The sequence below is a fragment of the Excalfactoria chinensis genome, chromosome 1 (genome assembly GCF_039878825.1).
Source record: "Excalfactoria chinensis isolate bCotChi1 chromosome 1, bCotChi1.hap2, whole genome shotgun sequence".
Lineage (NCBI taxonomy): Eukaryota > Metazoa > Chordata > Aves > Galliformes > Phasianidae > Excalfactoria > Excalfactoria chinensis.
The window spans coordinates 85,286,657-85,311,235 of NC_092825.1; the positions used below are offsets into that span (position 1 = coordinate 85,286,657).

The 24,579-nt window shown below is 38.1% G+C and overlaps 2 protein-coding genes across 5 annotated transcripts in view; both read left to right on the forward strand.

Annotated features, from left to right (window-relative positions):
* The window catches only part of ARL13B (ARF like GTPase 13B), a 39,442-nt gene extending 35,740 nt beyond the window's left edge, over nt 1-3,702 (forward strand). For 2 of the 3 annotated variants that reach the window (XM_072339194.1, XM_072339208.1), the window contains exon 11: nt 2,476-3,702. In XM_072339194.1, the coding sequence (XP_072195295.1) occupies nt 2,476-2,552 (77 nt within the window). In that variant the 3' untranslated portion in view covers nt 2,553-3,702. Of the gene's footprint in view, nt 1-113; nt 158-2,475 lie in introns of all 3 variants that reach the window. The other variant, XM_072339200.1, reaches the window with a different exon arrangement.
* Nucleotides 3,703-5,944: 2,242 nt separating this feature from the next.
* NSUN3 (NOP2/Sun RNA methyltransferase 3) lies at nt 5,945-24,297 on the forward strand. 2 transcript variants are annotated; one of them, XM_072343985.1, is made up of 7 exons: nt 5,945-6,147; nt 6,441-6,565; nt 7,792-8,135; nt 9,639-9,793; nt 10,551-10,672; nt 22,040-22,273; nt 23,677-24,297. In XM_072343985.1, the coding sequence occupies exons 1-7, from the start codon at nt 6,052-6,054 to the stop codon at nt 23,741-23,743; spliced, it is 1,143 nt and encodes a 380-aa protein (XP_072200086.1). In that variant the 5' UTR covers nt 5,945-6,051; the 3' UTR covers nt 23,744-24,297. The 2 variants fall into 2 exon arrangements, with proteins under 2 accessions (XP_072200086.1, XP_072200096.1); XM_072343995.1 differs by lacking the exon at nt 23,677-24,297 and having other exon boundaries at nt 22,040-23,647.
* Nucleotides 24,298-24,579: the final 282 nt, after the last annotated feature.

The window sequence follows — 24,579 nt, forward strand, 5'->3', positions numbered from 1 at the left end:
AATATACATTAAATGTAGTCTGTGGTCTGTATTTTAGAAAATTTTGATCATAAAGCCATCTTTTCTCCTTTTTTTTCTTTTTTCCCTTTTTTTTCCTTTTTTTTTTTTTAAAGGAATGTAGAGAAAAGGCGTCGAGAAAGAAAATCCAGATGAAGAGGTAGGGAGGGGAAGAAAGGGAAGGGGTGATAATATATATACATATATATATACACATATAGATATATATACGTACATATATTATTATTATTATTATTAATATTATTATTATTATTATTATTATTTTATTTTTAACTCATTCTGTGCCTAAAGGAGGTGTCACATTTTGTAGGAAGAGCATGGGTGGGCAAGGAAGAAAAAAAAAATTAAGCTAGTTTCCCTACTTACAAGTATGTAAGATCAGTGACCTGAGATCTGTGCTTCTTTCGAATCATGGAATCATAGAATCACTCAGGTTGGAAAAGACCTCAAAGTCCAACCACAGCCTAACCATATTACCCTGACTCTAACAACTCTCTGCTAAATCATGTTTCTGAGCACCACATCCAGACGGTTTTTAAACACATCCAGGGATGGTGACTCAACCACCTCCCTGAGGAGCCTATTCCAAGTGCTTAACAACCCTTTCTGCAAAGAAGTTTTTCCTGATATCCAACCTAAACTTACCTTGGTGCAACTTGAGGCCATTTGCCCTTGTCCTGTCACCTGTCACCAATGAGAAGAGACTTGCCCTGCTCTCACTGTAAGCACCTTTCACATACTAAAAGAGCAATAAGGTCTCCCCTCAGCCTCCTTTTCCCCAGATTGAACAGCTCCAGTTCCCTCAGCCTCTTGTAGGGCACATTCTCCAAGCCCTTCAAAAGCCTTGGTGCCCTTCTTTGGACCTGCTCCCGCACCTCAATGTCCTTTCTGTACTGAGGTGCCCAGAACTGAACACGGTTGTAGTACTGGTATTGCTTCAGAAATATACAAAACTAGCATAGTATGAGGTGAACACAACAAGGCAGAGGCGTGTTTTTAATTCTAAATGTTATCAGAGATGTAAATTCATCTTAATAATTTAATGTGCAAACTGAAAAGTGTGTTAGTTATTTGGCTATGTAGGACATACAGTGTGTAATTTTGAGTCATTCTTAGCAGAGAACATTGTGCTGGATGTTTAGGCAGAGTTAACAAGCAGTATAGTAAACTACTTCAATCTTTAATTGTGCCATTACTTTCACTAAGGACTGCAATTTTTCCTGTCATGGTAATGATTCTAGCACAACACTTGTTAGTATCTGTTTATTGCCACTGGAGGATACATTTGCAGGAATGATGAACCTGTCTTACGTATAATAGGAGCTAAAATTGTCTGCCAGTCCTAAAGTTGTCTGCCAGACCTCAGAAAGCTGACAGTAACAAAATATCCATTATACAGGATTTCATCTACCCTGCAATCATTTTTTTTGCAGTTCTGTTGCTTTTCACATACTGATGGAACACTGAATTAGCTCAATTGAAGTCAAGGGATTCCAAGAGGACAGAAGTTTTATCATTTTGCTTATTGAATGCAATGATAACTAAAAGCTTAATCCTACAGACATGTATACATATTCTTAGAGTAGCATAATGCAACTTACTAACTCTAGCTCGGAAATGCAGTTTTAATTCAAGTTACGCCATGTTTAGAACAAGTGTAATACAGCTTTTATTGGACAACTATGCTCTGTTAAAGTTGAAGCATGTTGTTAAAGCTTTGCTGGGGAGGAAATTATCCATGTACTTGAAGATGAGATTCGAGTGATTCAAAAAGCTACTTAGTTTGTCTCATTTTATACCTCCTTCCTCTTACCATTTATTTGTATTTTTCTTTTGTGAGACATTTTGTATGTACCACTCTGCATGGTTTGTGTCTTGTTTCTTTTTTCGTTTATATCACTAGCAAATATTTAAGGATGATGCTTATTCTCTTCTGGTGTACTTAACAGCTGAGTCTAGAATGATTTTCTTCCTTCAAATTCCTTTATTGGCAACAGGCAATGTTACACCTATATCTAAAAATTCACCAACCACCAGACCAGGCTGCCCAGAGCCACATCCAGCCTGGCCTTGAATGCCTCCAGGGATGGGGCATCCACAACCTCCTTGGGCAGCCTGTTCCAGTGCGTCACCACCCTCTGTGCGAAAAACTTCCTCCTAATATCTAACCCCACCCTGCTGTCCACCCAACAGCCATCTACAGGATGTTTGTAGATTACTTCTGGACATGATATTCCAAGTGCTAATGCATGTTCAGCAAAATGTAATTAAATGTGTTTTTTGGACAGCACGCATTAGCACTATGCCTGCAAGTTGCTCCATAGGAATTAGCTCTCAACATCTAGGCTATCTAGCTTCAGTATGAACACATTTGACCTTATTTAAACAGTTTATTAAGGAAAGGAGATGGTAAGCATCTATATAATGTGTTTTTCTTCTCTGGCATTTTTTATACAGATTTCTATGGAAAACCTCTGCCCCCACTGACTGTACGCCAAAGACCGAACAGTGATACCCATGATGTCATTGCTTAACTGGATCCCAGATAACAATGAAAAAAAGTGGTCAAGAAATTGTATTATAAATGGGTTTTATCCACGAAGGAAAATTCTAAAAATGACAGTCTGTGAGCTTCTTGGAAAGTAAAAAATTGGTAACAATTAAACACGGAGTTCATTCTATTGTACTTTGTCATTTACTTTTCACATCACCAGCAGTTCAGGGTGAAGAAAGCATGAAAGCAAGGAAGATCTGTGTTTTCATGGAAGCTCCTATGAACACAGTACGGAATACATGTTGGGTTTACTTGTGAAAGTGAATAGCTCTAAACCCGAAGAAAAATACCTTCAAGATGATATAATATTGGATTGTATGTTCTCATTGAAACCTTTCACCAGGTGCTGTGCAGTGGTTGATATTTCTGCAGCTAATAAATGGTTCTAATGCATATTTTTTTTTTATGTATGTCAGGGTGAACATAGGCAGGTTACACAACAAATATCAAGTATATTTTTCTAACTTTTTATAAAACTATTTGAAAATATGTGTGGATTTTCCTACCTACTACCAATAAAACGATACCCAGAAAGCATTAGAAAGCTGATACCTAAATACATGCAAGTAAAGTGTGTTTGACTCTTAACGTTTTTCTTACAGTAGCAATACTTCTCATTAGGGATCACATTACCTTTATTTCTTGTTTCTGGCAATCTGAAAGGAGGTAGGTAGAAAAGGAAGTTTAATATAAATATGTTTTTTACAAAATTATGCTATTTGAATCGCCTGATTTATTTCTTATGCATTGTTGTTTGAGTTTCGTTAACTGAGTTGGGTGTAGGTAACAAGTTCCATTTGGAAAATAGAGCTGAATGTTACATTGTCTGTTACAACGTAATAAAATTGCACATTGTGAAAGTTTTGCACTAATTCAGTCATCAGTTCTGATGGAAAACTGAATCACCCAATATGCATTTAAGCTCCAGCACTTTTTAATCTCATTAATAGTAAAATGCCATCTTGAAAACAAAAGAATCCTCAAAATTGTAAGGAGTTATATGATGTTCCTTGTATAGTGTTTTAATTGTACATTTAAAGAAATCAAATACAAGGGATACGTGAAACAGGTTAGAAATGGTTATGTTACGTGGTTACTGACATGCCCTATATGCTGACTTTCCTCTTACTTTGGAGACGACTATTGGTATATATATATATATATATATATATATACACATATACATATACATATATATATATATATATAAATATATAAATATATAGTTGTGCCTCTTAGTTACAAGGACAGAACCCCCATTCAGTGTCTTTTTAAGAAGTGCTCTTCGCTGATTTTCCATTCTGCCACCCGTCTTCCATAATGTGATATTATTTAATGATATAAGTAGAAATTACATTAATGCGATGTATTCAGCACTTTGACATTAGAAATCTTTGCCACATACCCACAATGTCAGTAAGTTACACAAATAAATATACCGTCTTGAAATGACACGGTTAATTAAGATTTTAAAAGAGTATGTTTGAGTGGAAAAAAAGAATCAGTCTTAAGAATATTAAGTTTGGATTGGGTAGAGAGGAATATTCCAAGCTTGCAAATTTAGCATACAGATGAAAAGATTTGTATGTGACTGTCAGTATGAGAATACTTCTCTTGTATTCTAATAGCGTAGTATGTAGTATTCATTTTGATGATTTGGGGGACTTAGTCATTTTTACTTCAAACAGACATGATACTCAGTGGAGGAAGGACTGAATATATTTTTATAAGTAAGATCCCAATCTTAACTGTGTTATCCCTTCATTATTTTGGCTTAAAGACTTTTTTAATTATTATTTTTACAGTTTCCGTTTCTAGAACTGCATTACTCTTTTATATTAACACGAATATACAAATAAATTAATTGAAGTCTTTATTTAAAAAAAATAAAGCTAAATACTGCTGTGGAAACAAAATTTGAGAAACTGAAAGGTAAGACGTTGTTACTTGTGTGTGAAATGTGTGCTAAGCGTGTTATGCGCGTGGACACGCGTGTCAGTTTTGTTTCTGCTTTTAAAGTAATCTGTCCCAATAAATGACCAAAGTACTAAAATTGTTTAATACCGTTTTGTTTATGACAATGTACTGAGAACAGTGGCTTTTTCTTTTCTGTGCTACTTTGATTTATTTGCTCAAGATTGCATTTAAATACACACTGAAACTAAAGTACAGCATCAACATTTCCCACATTATCATGATTTTTATTTTTGAGGCAGAAATAGTAAAAATATTTTATGTCTACAAGCTTCATTTGCATTGTTAGTATATAAAGCACTAAGTTTTAAAAGCAAATGTAGTCTGGAGATGTTTATCCTAGGATAGAAGAACTCGTCCCCCTTCAGATAAATTATTTCTTTACCCAGGATTGCTCTGGTAACTGCTCTGCGTTAAGAAGGCCCGTACGTTTTACAAAAGGTAGGGAAATGGGCTGTGGAAAGCTTGATGATCTATTTATACTCCTCAATGAATATTAACTTAACCTAACTTTAAGTTATTTTCTTCTTGGGCTAGTGGAACAGCTGAGATTGAGGGAAATGCAGGGTGAGAACTGTAAGGTGTGCTTCCCTCACCCCACAACTTCCTCCTTCATCCTGGATGCTCCATGCAAAGCCTTTCTCAGGCACATAATGAGCACAGTACTCATTACACTCAAGGACTCTAAGGCAGGTATTGAGCGCGGTACTGGTCACACTTAATACCTCACTGAGACAGGCTTGTGGTTTGTGTTATTGGCAGAGTACAGTGAAATTGTATTTTCTGGTGTGTGTTAGTAATAGGACTTGGCAGAACTACAGCTGCACAGAACTGTTCTTTTAGACCAGTTTTATTCCCTATCTGGCAGCACAACTCATCTACTAAAAGCCCTTCTGGTTTCCTTTCAATTGGGTATGCAGGAGCACTCCACCCACTGGCTCCTTCTCGGAGACACTGATTGAAACACTTCAAACTAGCTTTGAAGTTTGACGATCATTTGCATGAGGTGAGCATGAATGGTCCCAGCCTTCATTAGTCAGCACCTGAAACTCAAATATTTATTTGGCACTCTTGCCTTTACCTTTGCACCCCTTTCCATTCTGGAATTTAGAGGCCAGTGTAAGTGCACAGGCAAAGAGGCCTGTTAGAGGAACTTGCTGTTTCCAAGTTGCTCTTTCTAGAGGAGTCAGCAAGAGCTGACAAACAGGCTTCTGAGAGAGCAGAGTATGCTGTACTGGCTTTAGTGGCCCACAGCACCAGCGGGATAGCATCAGCTCTGTAAACTGACCAGGCACAATCCCAAAGAATAGAACACAGCACAGCCTGCTACTGTGAAAACAAAACAAAACGAAAAGCCCGCTCCCGGCGCTTCAGAAGGAGCAAATCACTTCCGGAGCGAAAAACAACCACCCGTGCTTCCAGCACGGGGCCAGATGACCGGTTGAGAACAGCGCAAAGCTCCAGTCAGGAGGAGTAGCCCTCGGCCGCCCCGCCCCAGGTCGGCCATGCGGTTGCCTTACGCGGCAGCCCGCCTGCTGCCGCCGTTCCCCGCGGGGGTCGCTCTGCGCCCGCGGTGCGGAGACACTCGGCCGCCGGAGCAGGTGAGGCGCCGCGCTCGGCGGCATTGAGACGGAAGCGGGCTGTGGAGAACGTTCGGCCCCTTCCTGTAGGGGGAGGGGGGAAATATATATATATATATATATATATATATATATATATATATATATATATATATATATATATATATATATATAAAAACACATGTGGGATACAACCATGATATCTTAGTGTCACTGATACTGATTGATTTAACGTGTAAACAGTATTTTAATAGTTTTTAAGAGTTTATTTTGTTGTTTTTTTTTTTTTTTTTTTTTTTTTTTTTCCCTTTCAGCTCCTCTCTCTGAAGCTGGAAAATAAAACCAAAGGGAAGCTCCAAAAGCAAATCTGTCAAGTTGTTCTGGACCACTTTGAGAAGCAGTACTCGGCAGAGCTGGGAGATGCATGGAGCAGCGTCAGGTCTGTTGTTTTGTGCTTACCCTTTTTGGTAGGGGAACAAGAGAGGTTGTGTTAGTTTATGAAGCGCTTAAAATCTAGCTTCAGAAAGAGTCTTACATAGATTATAGCGGTTGTTTATTTGTCATTTAGAACTGTAGTAAAAGCAGGAAGTAACAGAAGTTTAGATGTTGGTATTAAGTTTTTCTCTGACATTGGTTTTTATGTGGTGATTTTTTGTTCCCTTTGTGTGTACTGCCAGGATACTGCTGTCTTGCATGCTCTGTAAGCTGCTCTGTAGAAACGTAGTTCAGTAAAGTAACCCTTTTTACTTCACAGCTGCTATTAGTATTTTTCTACAGCTTCATAGTTGAGATGCTAGACTAAATTGAGAACTGGCTGTTTATCTGTACAGAAAATAGTGTGACTTAATCTGGGCCTTGATCACTCAGTAGTTGAAGAACTGGAATTGAGAGAGCACAACTTGCCTTCCCTGCTGGCTGGTAGTCCCTCATTAAAAAATAAGGCTACAGAAAAGCCCTTCTGAGGGAGTTCATTTCTTAGCTTGTGTGTAAGGAACATGAACAAAAGCAGCCAGCTTCAAGCTGAATGCTCACGTGAGCTGTGCCATATTACTTTGAGTGGAAGAGTGTCTTGTGTGTTCTTAGTAACCACGCTGAATACTCTGAATGCCCTCTTGAAAATACATTTGTGTAAATAAAAACAGAAACATACAGCATTAGTTAAATTGAATCAACTTTAAAACTTCTAGGCTGGATAGTTCATGTTTCTCTTTTTGTCAGTGAATATTGCTGATAGGAATTGAAGTAGAAAATCTTTGAAGAAAAGCATGTATACAGCATTGGCCAGAATGACCATTGTGAAGCCAATGGGATTGTTTTTGCTGTGATTTCTGAGAGCTAACATTATAGGTGTTCTTTGCCCATAGAGAAGTAAAAACATTGTGCTTCGTATTTTATAACTTCCACAGTCATTTGTTAAAGAATTTGGAAAAACTGAGAACACCTCAGAAGTTAGTGTTTCAGTGTAATAACTAGGGAAAATGGTGGCTTCATTTCCTGCTGAAGTACTTTTACTGCATGTTTTTCACAGCTATATCTAATCAAAGTGATTCCTTTTTGATTGCAGAAGGATCATCCAGTTACCCATATGTAGGAAGGGCCTTCTTACAAGGTGGGAAAGCTCATCTTACTCGTTGTGTTATTCGATTTTTCTTTCTTCCAATCTAGAGATGTACTCATATACCCATCGTGCTGGCAGCACGCCGTCCTGCTCAACAAGTTCAGCCACACTGCTGACCTGGAGGACACCTTGTGTGCACAGGGATATCATCCTGCCTTCAGTGGAACTTTGCCTTGTCTTCCGAGATCACTGAAGTGTTATATCAGTAGAACTCCGAGGAGGTTCCCTTCACAAAAACACCAGACTGGTAAACTGAAAGAATATTATCTACTCAATGCTGCTTCTATGTTACCAGTGCTGGCATTAGAGGTGAAGGATGGGGAAGACGTTTTGGATCTCTGTGCTGCGCCAGGGGGTAAATCAGTAGTGATCCTACAGTGTGCCTCTCCAGGTAATGGATCAAGAAGCTGCTTTGTGTCTGGGCTGTTTGAATTGTGTCTGTGTTCTGTGCAAAAGTTGGAAATGGGGATGGAGGGTACTTAATACAAGTGTTTAGTTCCATGCTGTTTGCTAACATTCTTTTGAATTCTGTTTACTTACAAGATGATGAAAGTGGCAGAAGTTATTTAAATATGGGTTACTGTATAGTGACAGACAAATGCAGAGTAGCTTTGTTTTTCTTTTTCTCCACTAATTTCCTTGTATTACTTCTGAAGAATTTACTTCAAGTCCTTTGTAGATTTGTTGACCCATGAAGTTAAGTAATTTACAACCCCAGAATGTTTGTACTTTTTTTTCCCCTCTCTGCTTCCAATCTGGGCTGTGCTGTCTAAATAGCGTAAGTAAATAAATGAACTGGTGTAAAATGGAACATAGATTAAATGTGCTAGATCTAGGCAGGGAAAGAAAGCTTATAACAAGAAATTGGTCTATACCAGTATTTAATAAGTTCCAGTCTTGATTTACCTAGATGTTGCAGAAGAGAGTTCTGAGATAACCTCGGCATGTTAGAAAGCCGCTGCTTGGTGTTGCCCAGTTCTGCTAGGCCAGGGGGCTCAAGTAAGCCTTGTTGCTGTTTCCAAGTTTGTCTGTTAGTTTGGGTAGTAATTGTCTCAAAGTGTTTGTAGTACCTTTAGGTCCTTGCAGATGAGACTGTTAATTAGAACCAGCTGTCCCACCAATTACAGCTGGTTCTCATTATCTCTCTTTTAGAGCAATTCAGTGTTGCTGATGAGGTAAATGAAACGTGGGTTGCCCTCTCAAAAAGTTGTGGAGGGGAAATGTTTGTTTATTTTACCTCTGTTTCTAAAGGTATCGGTTTGTTGCCGAGAAGGTAGGTTTCAAGGAAATTGATCATGGCTGTACCTGAGTGGCTGGATGCTGAGATGTTCTGCTATCTATAGCAGACATAGAATAAACCACAGGTGGGTGTCCAGAGTTGGAAAGGAGAAACTTTATTAAAATAGCAAAGGGGAATAAGAGAAAATGGATTGTTGTGCTTGATAAGTATAGGTGACTCTTCTTCAAAAGCTCTGACTACTCTGACATAGGGTGCAGTCAGCTGAGGTTTCATTTAGTTAAAAGGCAGTTAATTTATAAGAGATACGTACTTTGTTATCTAAGTACGGTGGCAGGAGCCCAGTACAATTTAAAGAGAGCACTGCTTTTTGGATGTGACTTATGTTTAAAGTTTGTTTTACTGTGGAAGTCTATTGCTACTCTAAGTATTTTAGTTTTTTCTAGTAAATATTCATGGCTTGCTTTGTAGGAACATGTTAAAATTTACTAGGGTTTATAAAGAAACAAGCGGTGCTATAAAACGTGTGATAACATAAGCACATAGTTTATAAGCTCAGTGGCTGTCTCAAAAAGTATCTGTAGAATTTCTGAGATTTGTGTATCTTTTTTTCTTTTACAAATATGCTGGGACTGATATACTTTTTATTTTTTTAAGGTCAATTTCACTGTAATGAGTACGACGAGTTGAGGTTCAGGTGGTTGAAACAGACAATGGAATCCTTTATCCCACATCCTCTGTTTGACTTAATAACCATCTCTAACCTAGATGGTAGACAGATTGGAGAACTTAAGCCCGAGTTCTTTGACAAGGTAACAGTATTACTCATTAGCAAATGATATTTCTTCATTTTGCTACTTTTCCTATGCTGCTCCCCTTTTTTTCTTGTTTTTTGAAGATATTTGCACACGACCTGGGATCTTTGTTATGACAATATCTGCAGTGCCTCAGAAATCATTTCATGAAGCTTATTGCACATTTGTTCATGTGTTAGATGATATACCCAGTTGGTCTTGATAAGGAGTCTTGATAGCAAAGAGCTTATGGCTTCATGTGTCTAGTGGAAGTGCGGTCACAGCTTAAGCCAGTGGTTGGAGCACCTGGTGGGAAGGCAGAGCCAACTCAAGAGAGCTCAGGTGCAAGCAGTGCACTTGAGGGACCAGAAGAGGTGGAACCAGGATCTACCCCTTCTGAGACCTAAGGGTTGGAAGTAGAGGTGAGGGTATCTTTTGCCAGAGATACCTGCCTGCCTGAGGCCTTCTGAAGGTAATCAGGTTCTTTCCTTTGTTTCTGTGCCTTCTGCTGTCATGTTCGAGCAGATCCTCACTTGCTGCAGCCTGAGATCTTGCTGCTCTGCCATTGTTGTGCCTTCCATCATGTTACCATGAGGGAAGGAGAAAGATTCATCCAGGTAGAGTGTAGTTTTGGGGCAGCAGCTTCTTATTTCCTACCTGGTGATTCCTTAAGAATGCCACCTCTCAACTTAGTAATTAGATTATTTTGATATATAGTTTTCAAAAAGTGAATTATCTGCATTGTGAGTTGTCTTATTTGCTCTTTTTTGTATAGATACTGGTTGATGCTCCTTGTTCAAATGACAGAAGTTGGTTATTCTCTTCTGATATTCAGCAAGCTACGCTTAGGTTACTACGAAGGAGAGAGTTGTCTGTTCTGCAGTTCCAACTGCTAAGGTGAGAAGTGCAAAGAAGAGCCATTAAAGGAGCTTTTGTAGATAATGAAAGTTATATGAGGCTGAGATCTGTTATGTCTAATATCCTAACCTAAGTTTTACCACATGAGGGGGAAAAAAATGTAAAGAGTATGTTGTTGCAGTTGTTGTTTAGTTGAAAAAATTAACTTGAATATGGACATTAGCTTGGTGCAACATAAGTGGTGAGGTCAGGGTCCCTTGCTGCAGTGCTTCTGTGTAGTCCTGTTTAACTAACTTATTTGTATCTATGCTTGTTTTCAGATGATTCAGAGCAGTCAGGTACCATTAGCGAATACAGCTAAAATGATTTCATAAGTATTCCTCATCTGAAGTGAAAACTTGCATAGTATTCCTGGTTTGTTTTATTTTTTCTTAAACTGTGAGAGACCAATCTTGTTTCTGTGTGTGTGTATGTATACCCCCTTGATTTCTTTTAGACCAAAAATACTACTTACCATAACTAATTAGGTTTAAAAAAAAAAAAAAGAAGAAGAATGCTGGTTTATGGGGGAACAGGGCTGGGAGAGGCTGTCTATTTTTCAGGAGCTTCTGCCTAGTAACTTAAATCAAAGTTGTCATGTATTACACTTTTTAATAATAGCAGACAGGCTGGCTAGCATTTTTGATACCTTTGAAACTCATTTTTCTCTGATGAGGGGAAAAACTGTCCTGTGACTTCTCAGTAATTCCTTCTAGACTTGAGTGTTTTTAAGTAAGAAACAACCATGCTTGAAGTCTATCTGTCAAAGCAACTTGAGGGGTAATATAACATATTACAAAAAAGGAAGTTATTATGGAAAGTTCCCTTTGCAGCGTTTCCAGATAGGTCTTTTTCAACCAGAACTTGTGCAAAACTATCAGAAGCCTGTGATTTATAGCAGAAATATGAGTATCTTATTGCAGTAATGCATCATGTCATCCATTTCCTTTGAAGAAATCAATCACATTTAAAACACTGACCTACTTCAGGTTTTTCTTTTCAATATTTGACATACAAAATCCAATTTGTGATTCCCAACCAAAAGAAAGCATATATCATGCAGTGAAATTTAGAGAATTTACATAAATCACTGCGGATTGTAATGTTGAAGTGGAGGATTCGTGACAACAAGGACTTTTTTTTTAAGAACAAAACCAACAGAAGTACGCACCTGTCACCCCAAATAAAGTTTGATTGAATTATTCCTAAATTGAGGAAAGAATTTCGTCTGTTGAAAGTTCTCTTTGCAGTAGCAACAAGAAGAATAAGCGTTGTAAGGACCAAATTGTTTTGAAATGGAAATTAAAATCCTTTTACTTTGACTTACGTTTCGTCATTCAGATATCTGAGCAGTTCTGCAGGTTAAACAATATTGTTATGCACACTTGATATTCTTCTAAAAGATTTTGGGGCACACAATAATGGTGAGATTCATGGCATAAAGATTGCGTACTTAATCTAATAATGTACTTGGTAAGTGTTGTATGTGCCTGATGTATTTTTACTGCTCCTTCTGATTATTTTAGAATGGATTTCCAATATTAATGGCATCTGAGATTATATGTGAAAGGGGAAAAAGGAAATCATAAAATGAGACCAAGAAAGGCTAAGTGATTCATGCAAGTGCACTAGAATTTTTGCAAAACTAAGATTGTAGAATATTGCCTACTTGAGCCTTTCTTTTATAGTCAGGGTGCATAATTATAAATCAAAAATTCAGTTTGAATTCTGTCTCTGATACCTTCTGGTAATAGGTACCTGTTAGTAATATATCCAGGAAGGCTGAACATATGTGAAATCACCTTGCTTCAGTCAGCTTACTCAATGCTAGTTCTGGGTAACCTGTTCAGGCTGCCTTGAGCTATGTGTTCATTGGTATCTCTCACCTCAGTTGTTCTATCTGTAAAACAGTAGTAAAGCTAGATCTCAGCAGTTTTGTTGAGAGTAGTGGAAGAAACAGTGTGATTTGGAGATAAAAAATACCAGTCAGGTGTGACTTCAGTTTAGCAGTAGCTTTGTTGTATAAGGAAGACAGCAAAAGAGCTTACCTACAAATGAGAATCACAAAATGCAAAAGGGAATGCGGTGTTTCTTTTGAATGACAGCCAGCACATAATTTGTGATTTCCGCTTTCTTTTTATTTGTGGTGATGCCTCACCTGTAATCCTGTTCTGAGTTTTGCCATCTTGTTTTGGGGTTTTGTTTAAAGCAAACAAGTCTTAGAAGGAAGGGAAACTGGGGACCTCAGTGCGGAAGGAAAAGTGTTGTAGCAATACATTTTATGAAGTACTTGAAGGCTTCAGGGAGTAAAAATCTTAAGGAAAAAGAAGCAACTTGATGGAATGTTCTTCCTCCACCACTCTGAACAAAATCTGAAATGTAAATGAATAGCGTAGATGTTGCTTATAAAATCTGCTGTTCAACAAGGGCATCACCGATTTGGAGGAAATTGAGACTGTAATGATTGTTAATATTGAAACCAAAGCGTCCCTGCAGAGTGCTATAATCCAAGAACATGCTGCAAATCTTGTTATTATTTGGGGTGTTCGTGCAGAAAACAAATTACAAAGTAAGGAGTGTTCATTTCCTGATAGTGAAGGCTAGCATAGGAGGCCACGGTTCCCACAAATGAATTTACCAATATTATCAGTTCTCAGATGAAAATTAAACCAGGGGTTAAGGTCGAGTGCATAATAACTCGATGGTGAAACCATTGCAGATGTTGTAATTATTCCTGAACCAGTTACTGCAGCTGAAATAAACTGTTAGGATTCAGCTGAAAATAAATCCAAACAGGATGCACTTCAGAAAATGCAGCAAATGCATTCAGACTATTTGAATTCTATACACAACATCTTGCAGGAGTTAAACAGCTGTAATTGGTGTTTAATACAGTTCTGGTCGAGAGGAACTCAAGCTGACTTTAAAAGATGTAGCTGGCTTTTTTTGTACCTCTTTTTCTCTGGAAGTAGTTAACTGCAAGGGTTAGTTTTGAGTGTATAAGACAAGCATGCTTATAAGCCAAAAGGTTTGAGAGAATTCTGAGCGTATGAGAGGTTTGAAGAACCACGACTGTTCAGCCCTTCTGACTGCTGGTAGCAAAGTCAGTAATGCAAAATACTTTTTGCTAGTCGTACGTGGTCTTGTTTTTCAGAATTCAAAATGAAGCTTTGAATCTAGGCTAAGGAGTTCTAAGTCTTCTTTGTCCCTGGTTAATAAATGCTTCAGTCAAGACAATGAGCATGTCCCAGGATCACCATGGCTTATTACAGCATGTCAGCAACTTACTGCAACCAAATAAGGAACTTATTTTTCCTCTGACTACTTGATAACTTTCCGCGAGAACAGCCCCTAAACACTCCTTGTGCATTTTAGAAGAATGTCCTGTGTATTCTCTTCCCTCCTGAACTTCAGGGTCAAGGTGTATGGCACGCTTGTATGGCCTGTAAAATAAGATTGATATTTTCCCTTAAGTCATCAGGTAGATTTGGCAGCCCAAGTCTCTAAAGGCTGACCTGCGTACCAACAGACCAGCATTGTTTTCTGAAGCCCAGACTTTTGAAAATTAAGTAAATAATAAAATTTCTGGTGAAAGTTTAGGATGCAAATGGTTTAAGTTAGAAGCTGCTGTTTTCTCTCTGTAATTAAAATCAGTAATGTGGATTCATAGAATAAACGTGCTTGTAGAATTTCATCACCTGTGAAAGTACAGTTGTATCCAGAGTTCACTTAATGTCAGAACTTAAAAAGGGTAGCAAAGCTGAATGTCATCTGGGAAGTAGAAATACAGGAGTCCATTCAGAAATATGGCAGCCTTGGTTGAGATACTGTTGGACTGCAAACATCAGAGCTCTGTGGGTGAAGTTATGGAACACTTTTAAATGAGGTGAGGGAATTCTGAACTTAGATATCAGTGATGGAGTGGTGAATTGAGAGAGGAAATGGATGCTGTGGAGAAGGGAAGAGAAAGCATGTGAGAAAAGTGAGGGGCAAGTCACACACAGGATTGCTGATCTGCACTGTTTTTCGGCTTGTTCCGTGGAGTTTTTCTTCTTTCTCCTCATGTAGTCTTGTTTTCTATAATCATCTACTCACCTTCACTAAGAATCTGTTGTTCTGACAGATTCTGCACACGGTTCTTTCTTTAACCACTTTCTGTCTTTGGAAAGTTGAATAATTTACATCTGTAAATGTGCTAAGTCTGTAATAGGCTTCAGAAGTCTCCTGGTCTGCATTCTCTAATTGAAAAGGTTCTACTTGGGCTGCGTATGTTCATATTTTCTCGACTAAAACTTTTAAGTTGGGAAGAGGAACGGACCTCTGCAAGTGTTAGTTCTGCTATGACGAAAATAACCAAAGGGTTGAAGTTCTGATTTGAAGTGAGCTAACTCTGGCTAATGAATGGTAACCACACCTAGCCTTACTGTCATCAGAACTAGTTGTGTGGAGGCACAGCATGTATGTGGATGAGACAGCTGCAGCCTTTGAGAGTAGAAGAAAAGTTGATAAGTATTGCATTGACAATTAACTCTTAAATGTGTGTCTAGAAATAAGGTGTTTTGCTGCCCTTGTAAGGATGCTGCAATTTTAGTATAGCAAAGGATATCTCGTAGCCCTGTGTGAACAGGGTGATTGTTCTAAGACTCAGTGGGCATCACAAGAGAAAGCTCAATAATGTTAAATGGAAGGTCTGATATTCTTATCAGAAGAACTTCAGATTGTTTGCCGTAGAAACATTATTGATCAGAATTTTCAGAGGAAGAAATTGACTAATAGGTGTGTTTGGTTTTCTTCTTTGGAGGCTGTTTAATTCTGCAAAAGAGCTGTTTCTTACCATAGTACATAGTGGTATTTGAATTTGTCTCTCTTGTACACCTCTGTCACTGCTCTTCACAAATTATTTGAAACTGGGCATGTCATCACAAGAGGGATTTCCTTGTCGTTTTGCCTTTATTTGGGGAAAAGCAAAGCAAAACCTTTAACATGCAGTCCATATTACTGCGCTGCACTTGGACTCCTGTAGGTGAAAAGGAAATGTGTGATATTGTTTGTCAACAGAAAGAATAGAATTGAGGGTAAAAGCAAGCTTAACTTCAAATACTCTAATTCTTGAATAGTTTATATGTGTTAGCAGGTTTTATTCTGATCAGTGTCGTGCACATTGAACTGAAATACATTGCAGTTGCCAGAAGATGGCACTGTTGAAGTGCTATTATTTTTTTTAAATGCCCAGTAATATACCCCATCTTTTTACTTTAAATACTGAAGAAGGTTAAATGAGTAATGTAATTAATGTTGACCCTTCCAATGGCATGCAGTGTACACCCAAGCATAGCAGGAGTGGGCTGAACATACAGGTGCTAAATATGATTTTGAAATACACATATATTTTCTCCCTGTTTTTAAAAGAGAATTGGAGGTGCCATGACTTTTAAAACAAGTAAAATGTCAGCTTATCATGTTTAATTTTCTCCTAGTGTGAAAAATCTTAACTTAGGGTTCTTGCTAACTGTATTTTAGTTGCTTGAAGAAGTGCTGTTAGAGTTGTTTTATGGCTCTAGAGCTGTCTGTATTCCCAGAGATATTAAACACTACTGTTTCCTCTAATAGCATCATCTCCAGTTCTAGGTTTTAAAGTAATTCTTGAGAAATAAACTTTAAAAAATTGCTTTGAAATAGTGTATTCTTTAAAATAAGGGAAAATGTTATCCGGTATTCAGGATCTATGAGGGATTAGAAGAGACTAGTGCACCTTTTTACCTCTGACTTTGTGGTACCACAAGTGCTATTCAACCTGTTTCCAAAGAAACATCTTGCAAAAAATATTAAGTAGAGCAAAACTTTTTCTTTGACAAAACTCATTTAGAATGAGAAGAGGTGCAATTTATGTTTGGATTACAGTTGTATTTTAGACTTATGTACTGGAAAGATGTAAGTGCAAATTCAGTGACTGTAAAGTAATGATGTCAGTAAGCCGAAGCGGACATGAGGAAGCATCAAGCAAATTTCTACAGAATAATGTGCCAGTTAATCTCAGTATAACGTGTAATTTTCCAGCTATTGTAATTAGAAGCCACTGATTTCAGTATTTTGATAATGTAGTCTGTTTACCTAATTGTACAGTGCTGCTATCTCCTGAAGTTGCATTCACTACCTTAGAATATATTGACTTTTTTTTTTCCTTTAGTTTAACACACAGCTTTTTTCCACAAACATGCAGTAGTAATTGCAGTTCTATAATACACTTCTTTTTGCATGCTATTTTATATCGTATCCTGGAAGAGCTAAACCTGGAGGTTTTGGATTCAGGCCTTACAAGATGAATGGTGCGTGTTAATTGTTTTGTGTTTTACCAATTTTATTTTATTTATTGCTGTGCATTGACTATGACCTCATGATTCTAATTACCAGCATTCACTTCAATGACCTCACACTTCTGAGGTGGTGCAATATGATAAAGTGCAACACAAGCTGAGTTACATCAGCTGTTGAAAGTGTAGTAAAACAGAACTGGTTGTATGGAAAACTTGACATGTGAGGCTCCAGGTAAAGTTTCCTGTCCTTCCAATATGTGTTCTCTTGAGAAGCTTGAAACTGTGCAGTGTTAGTGCATGTTACATGTAAAATTCAGTATTTCAACTAAATTTTGCTACTTCCTTCACCAGTAGGAAGAACTTCTGTACCACTAAGACAAAAATCACTGTGGTTTAATTACCTCATATATTTTATGTTTAAGCACCACGTTATTATAAAAGAAAGGGGAAAAACTGTCAGTGTCTTCTGCCCTCACATCTTTTTTTTTTTTTTTTTCAGTCATTCAATTTTTGGAGCTCATGTCTGAAAGTTACCGTGTACTTTATGACAAGCGCCAGATTGACTTGCTGAGAGTCAAGCTTTAAGTAAGAATCAGAGCAATAATGTCTCACGTAAGAGGAGCTGTACATTCTTTGATTGTGTATTCAACAGCAGTGATGATGTGTTCTGCTGGGTGTCAGTATGTTATGGTCCAGCTCTGGCATGCTCCTCTAATGGGTTTGTTTCCCCCTCTGTTGTTTATATAAGAATAGTTTCCTAAATGTATTTGTGTATTTGTATTGCATTTATGAATGAATTCTCTACCCATGCTGACGATGAGGGGATCTGATTCTCTGAATCTGCTTAACCCACCACATTATTCCCCTGTGACTTTGAGCCCAGCTCTTCTTCACTTTGAATTTTGCAGCTCTTTGAAGGTTTTTCAGAAGCCAGGCACAGCTTAATCAAGGATGGCGGTTGGTTGACATTGAACACTGCTGCTGAAGCAGCTGTTGCTGAGCCTGTCAAGATGGATAGATACAGTGATTTAACCTTGCAGTGTCAAGTAATCTCTTTTGGGTATTTTAATTCATGACATAGGTTCAGAGTAAAGATGACTTTGCATTGAGCGGCCTGACTTTTTTGGGTCATGGGACAGTGAAAATTGCCAAGGAGTCCTGGTTTCTGCCTGGTTCCCGTTGTGAGATTTTCTGGATTTTCTTCTGGAAATTGTGTTGCTCCTTCCTCTGAATCCTGCACCAGGGGCTTGGTGGTTGGAGCCGGATGCCTTTGGAAGTAGTGCCTTGCATGTTTGTTACTTCATAGGAAAAAGAAAAGCATTTAGCAGTGTCTATGCTAGCCTACTTTTTCAGTACTTACCTCTTACCTTTTCCGGTTTTTAACAGTAGATGTATTTTCTCACTTGTTTAAATTCTTATAAGTGTATGCATTATGGGAAAGCGCTTGCGGTTATCAGCAGGAATACAGTTATCCGGTGTACTGAAAGTACACCTTGATTGTTGTGCAGGAATATTTTCACACTTTGGTTGTTCTTTTGTGGTGCAGTATTCCTGGATATACGTGGAAGGTATAAAAGGAAGGAGAAAATATGAAAACAAGAAAGTTATTTGATTTCTTATGAATTTACAAAGATGAGCTACACTTTAAGACACTGTTTAGGTCACTTCTCTGTAAGTTCTGATAAAAAGCTAGAAACTGAGGAGCAACTATTAGAAGAATCCTTTTATGATTTCCAGAACTGGTATAAGTCTAAGGAGATGGTTAGAGAACTGTGCGCTGACCCTGGTTTGTTGTTCATCTTTAGAATTTACTTTCCTATTTTTTTAATGGTTTTGTATTTGCTTATGCTTAAACACAGAGGTCTCTCTAGGAATGGCCTCAATGTACTTTCAGTACTGTACTGTACATAGGAACTATGTCCTTAGTGAGGTCTTTAGATACTGCTTATAGCACATGTACAAAGCTAAGTATTTTTAGAAGGAGTAACTGAACAGTGATAGGTTTTTTTCTCCTTTCTTGTAGTGGCAGACACAATTATGCCTGTGGCAAAACCCCATGTTACAGTGACCTTTTCAATTCTGTTAAGTGTTGCTTATGTTTCATACATCGTGTTTTACATGTTAAATTTGGATACGTATAATCAACTTGGCGTATGAATGAGGAACTGCTTATGAACTACATTCTCAGCTGTTTTATCAATGCTTGTGTTTTGTTTGAGAAGTGGATATGTTGTCCTGCTTTCTGGTGCTCTGACTGTGGCACTTAACTATCTGTGTTGTTTTGTTCGTATATTTACAAGTGCAGGATTTGTGATGTGCCCTGTGAGCACTAGTAACTATAATGAACAAGTGACACTTTGGGCACTGGGCTATTTCATTCCAAGACACAGCACAATGGCATTGAGTGTTAGCCCAAAATTCTGAAGAGATGCTTTACTGTAAAATTTCTAAACTAAAAAATGGTACTGTGAATTATGCCTTAAGAAGATAATTTCACGAAGATGGCTTTCACTCTAGCATTTGAAACCTAAGTAAACAGGCAGCCAACAGGCAGTCAACACAAGACATATGAAAACTTTCCTTGTCTGTCATGAAACAGAATGGAATATTACTTATATTACTGAATTTTTTGCAGATATCTTGTGATATGCATACCGTGGTTTCCTGCTCTGCTTTATAGTTGGCTTTCTTACATCTGGGTGTGTTTTGATTGGTTAGACAAGCCAGACAGAAGTAGTGCTAACTCTGCCTATTATAATGGATGGCTGTCACTATAGCACAAGAGCTCCATTCAAAAGAGCTGAGGCTCTCTGGTTCAATACTTTTTGTACCCTGCTATAAGGTATATGTATATTGGGATGCAGGAGGAGGAGAAAGGGTGACTATCCAGGACGTAATTGAAGTGAATGCTGGTAATTAGAATCATGGAGTTGTTATGATCATTTAATCCAATTGTGAACCCATCATCCAACTGTCAACCTATCAATTGCAGAATTTTGGAAAATAGGGTCTGATTTGGACAAGGTGACTTCCAGAATTGCCTTTCAACATAAATCTTTCCATGATCATGTGAAAGGATGTTGGTACGACAACTATTCTTTATTATCTTTCTCAAGGTGATGCAGTAAACACCATCCATATCTGACTGTATCTAAAATATTCTTAAGCACTTTCATAGATTCTCAAAAACTACTCAGATACCTTGAGATAAGCTTGCTCCTTTACAAGCTTTAGCTAATTTTGGAAGTATCCTAGAATGAGTCCATTAGGCTTAGTTAAATTGGAAGTATTCAGACTACATAAGTACTCTGTAACCTGCTCTTTACCTATAACAGGCTGATCTTGAACTGTTCTCTCACTTATGCTAAACGTGGTAGCCATCTGCTCACTCACCATCTTTTTACTGAACTGATACAACAAAGGCATTAAACACTGACTTTTAGTTTTTGGTTTCTTTTTTTAGCATCATCTGTTGAGAGAGATCTGTTCCCTTATGTGAAGTAAAAATGGAGTAGTGCAGTTACCAGCAAATTATGTATTTGGCTTGTTGATCAACCTTACTGAGAGTAATAGAAATGAGTGAGATGGGCTTATGCTGCTCAGAGAAATACAATGCAAAGTTTAAAAGTATAATGCAAGGAGTATAGAGTATAATACAAAGGTGTTCTCACCTGGGAAGGTGAACAGTGTTGTATTATCTCAGTCATTTGTCCTGGTGTTTCCCTATTATTTTGGACAGGACTTTCAGATTTATTTTGATCCTGCTTGTGATAAAGCTTTTATTATTGATTCTTGTTACTGAAAAGGCCCTATCTTGTTTTGAAAGAAAAGAAAGAAGGAACCTGAGGTTTCTCCCTCCCGCACTCTTTTTTTCTCAACTGCTTTTGTTCTGATATCATGTTTAGCAGAACCTCAGCTTGCCTCTGGAGTATCTGCCATTTCAATGCTATAGTGTTTATTCATCTGAGCCTGGAATTGAGCTCACTGCTTCTGGGGCTGCTCACCTGAATAGAGGATTGGGGTTTTTCTTTTCCACTTGGTGTCTTCTTGTTGTTGGTTTTGTTTTGTCTCTTCTTGGTCAGTGCTGTCATCTCAATGATACCTACCAGTCTAAGACTTGAAGAGTCTTCTGTGGTGCAAGGTTTTATTACTTTTTTAAATGTGCTATAAGTGAAAATGAATTGCCTATCTCATTTCCTTACTCACACAAGTTATAGACTTTCCTCTCTCTATGAGAAGGACCTTGGGGATCTGCTTTAATGGAAAGTAAACAATTTGTTCAGTCTCAGTTTCAGTGGGAAATGGGGGAGGGGCGGGAAGGGGTTGGGGAGGGGCTGAGGGGGGGAACACCCTGTTCTGCCCATCAGTAGTCATGAAGTTTTCTATAAACCTGAAAAAGTGCCCTTGTTTGGCCAGTATTTATCAACAGGGTAATAAGCGAAGGGTATATAAACATGTAGGCGCATGTAGATGATATAATGCAATAAATCATATTTCCTTAGGAGATCAGACTAAAAAGTAATGTCTCAGTGAAATCTCCAGTCCTGATACACGCTGAATAAGTTGCTGAAATTGCACAAATTAGAGAAGAGCAATTAGTCCAGGCTATTATTGCAACATTGCATTCTGCTATTTGTTCACTCCAGCAGCCAGCTAACTATCTAACTAGCACTTTTGATGTGGCATTCACCCATTTTGTATGCACAGTTGCAGCATTTTAACAGTTGTGCTGTGCATATAAATGATCCAGAGTGTATTCTGCAACTCTGAATGAGTGCTGTTGTCTACTTGTCATTCTTACATTAAGAGAAACCAACATGCTCTTAATTAACTGAGAATACAATAACGAATGAGAAGGCAGAACTGTGATGTTTTCCTGAACTGCCAATGATTCTGTTAATATTTCGCAATGTTATTTTTTTTTTCCTATTTGTGTACCTATTTGTAAATCTGGGTTTAAAACTCCTGCACCTTTCCTCCTTTTTGCCTCCCCTGTCCTCTCCCTCAATACGTCACTGTATATGTTGAACATTTTTTGTTTCATTATTTGCAGGTCTGCTATTAAAGCACTGCGTCCCGGTGGATCCCTGGTCTACTCTACGTGCACTCTCTCAAAGGCGGAGAACAGCGATGTAATAAATCTCGTTCTAAATTCCTGCTCTAACGTTATTCCTGTAGATATAAGTGAAATTGCCAAAGCTGTTTCCCAGGAATTCAGTTTTCACAGCCATACACAACAGCATGAGCTTCTGGTTCTGCCAGAGAAAGGGAGAGCGTGGGGACCAATGTATGTAGCTAAATTAAGGAAAATGCAGTCCACGTGATGCCTGTTTCACTGATTAGTGAATAAGCTGTATTTATTTCTACTGTGCGGTGTGTGTTTGAACACGTGTCCAAGTCAACCGAATTTAGAGCTTTGCTGTTTTGTATATGCAGCTTCCTAATAACATGTAAATGAAATGTAACCTGGTTACCTGAAAATATGTGTTTCCTAATACGGGCTCAGGGGCTTCTGCAAAATCAGAGCCCAGCAGTATTTTCCAGGTGATGCTCTTAAATGGGTTTTGATTCCAGAATAGAGGCCTATGTCCTACGTGGTGCTTTTCGTACTGTTTTTAAATTGCTAATTCAGATTAAATGCAGTATATTTTTTCAAAAATGGTGTGAATGGTGCCTGCTTCTGAAGTCTTTGAAATCCTGCATTCGTTCTTGAAGATGTCTTGTTCGAAATGTGTTTTTCATGTAGGAGCTGCTTTGTATGCAGAGTTGATCATCTCAAGCTCTGCCTATTCCTAGCAATGGCAAAACAGGTTTAATGTTAGTTAGGTTTGTTGCTGCTTGGAAACTGTCTTATGTTTAGCTGCTGACCTTTGCAGCTGTACATCAACACCAGCTTGTTTTTAACTTATAAAAATAATTTATGTTTTTGAAAGGTCTTTATAACAGTGGATTTAGATGTGTTTAGCTTTGATACTTAGTTTGTGACATAATACAGTATATCGAGCTGGCTATAAAGCATCTAGAAGCAGAATGATTAATAACTGCAGTAGTTGTAACTGTATTCAGACAGTTTTGTTACACAAAATATGAACAAAATAATCTGATGAGGTGGTTTATACCCCGAGTTAAGGAATGTTAAATGAATTTGTGAAGGCACGTGTGGTGTGTACAGAAGGAGATTCAATGCGAAGAGTATGTATTAATGTTCTCTTAAGTTTCCTCAGTTCTGCTATACAGTGCTGTAGATAAATATGGCTATATAGACAGGTATGTACATGTTCGTGCATATACACACAAAAGCCATATTTTCCAGTATACTGTCTATGGACTGAGCGTATAAAGCACTGATATGTCAGTGCTTGGCTTCTGCCTGTGAATAAGTCATGTAACAGTATAACTGCTTGGTTGGATGCCTGTGTTCAAGAAGAATGGAGCCCTTCTGTGCTGCCCTTAGCGAAGAGATAAAGTTGTTTCCCTGACTGAAGCTTATAGTAAGTTTTTAAGGAATGGCGTTGTAAAGAGTGGCTGTTTTTCTGTGAGATGGATGGCAAGTGTTTCAAGTTTGTGTGACTGCGTGCATACGGTTATTTCATATTTTGTGTATGTGTATTTGTGTGGGTACACGTTTGTAACAGATTTTCCCAATCAAAACCGAGACTTAATGCGGATTTCTTTTTGTTTTGAATACAGAAGGACATTGGCTTGTAAATACTGGAAAAAAATGATTAAAATAATTATCGATTCAGCACCTAATTAACAAAGGTGAGAAGAATGTTGATTACGTGAGGTCTTCTGTCCGAAGCTCCATTGGAAATGCAGTAGTTCTGCATCAGTTTCTCCAGGAGTTCTATTATGACAAGCTGAAAAATGCTCGTTACCATTATGAGTAAACTACCTTTTGTCTCCAGAATGGATATTTTATTGTCTTTATTCTTTGTTTAGCTTGTTATATTGATAGGCTTTAACTCTTCACAGCAGTTCCATTATGGATTGCTGAATGTCTGTCCCCTCTCTGAGCTTTATGTTTGCTGGGAGCCTTCTGGATCTACTGTTTAGAGCAGTGAGATGGCGGTGTTTAAAACGGTGGAAGCTGAAGTGTAGACAAATCTTTGTTGCTTAAAAACAGATGCTGATCTTCAGCAGTAGCTTTGGTTCTTCGGGTCTCTGTGAATGAGAACAAAGTGGTTGGGGCAGTTTGCCCTCAAACAACATCTCACTGCTGTTCCTACTGCTGAAGCAAATAAATGCATGAAGTACTCTTCTCCTTTGGTATGTGAATTTCCAGTTATCTTCTCCCCTTCCTTTCTGATGGAAAATGTTTGAGGTGCCCCAATAGTAGTAAATTTTCAGCAGGATCTCTGAAAGCTTAAGATGGTATAAAGCATGTGCAACTTGAAGCAGAGAAGTCACTAATGTATGCAGATGATGAGACTGTGTTCCTTTGAAAAAACCGAACAGCATCTGCCCCAGAAACATTAAATGTAATGTCTGAATTTGGAGACATCTCAGGCGGCTGGAAGAAATAACAATACCCTTGTCAAAATGCTTTCCATCAGTTTTATTTGCCCTGTGGAAATTGAAATGGAAAGTCTA

Coding starts and splice junctions, on each gene's coding strand:
- NSUN3 (XM_072343985.1), top strand. CDS start 6,052: ATGCGGTTGCCTTACGCGGCAGCCCGCCTGCTGCCGCCGTTCCCCGCG. Junction 9,794..10,550: donor AGCCCGAGTTCTTTGACAAG/GTAACAGTATTA, acceptor TTTTTTGTATAG/ATACTGGTTGATGCTCCTTG. Junction 22,274..23,676: donor GGGAGAGCGTGGGGACCAAT/GTATGTAGCTAA, acceptor TTTTGAATACAG/AAGGACATTGGCTTGTAAAT.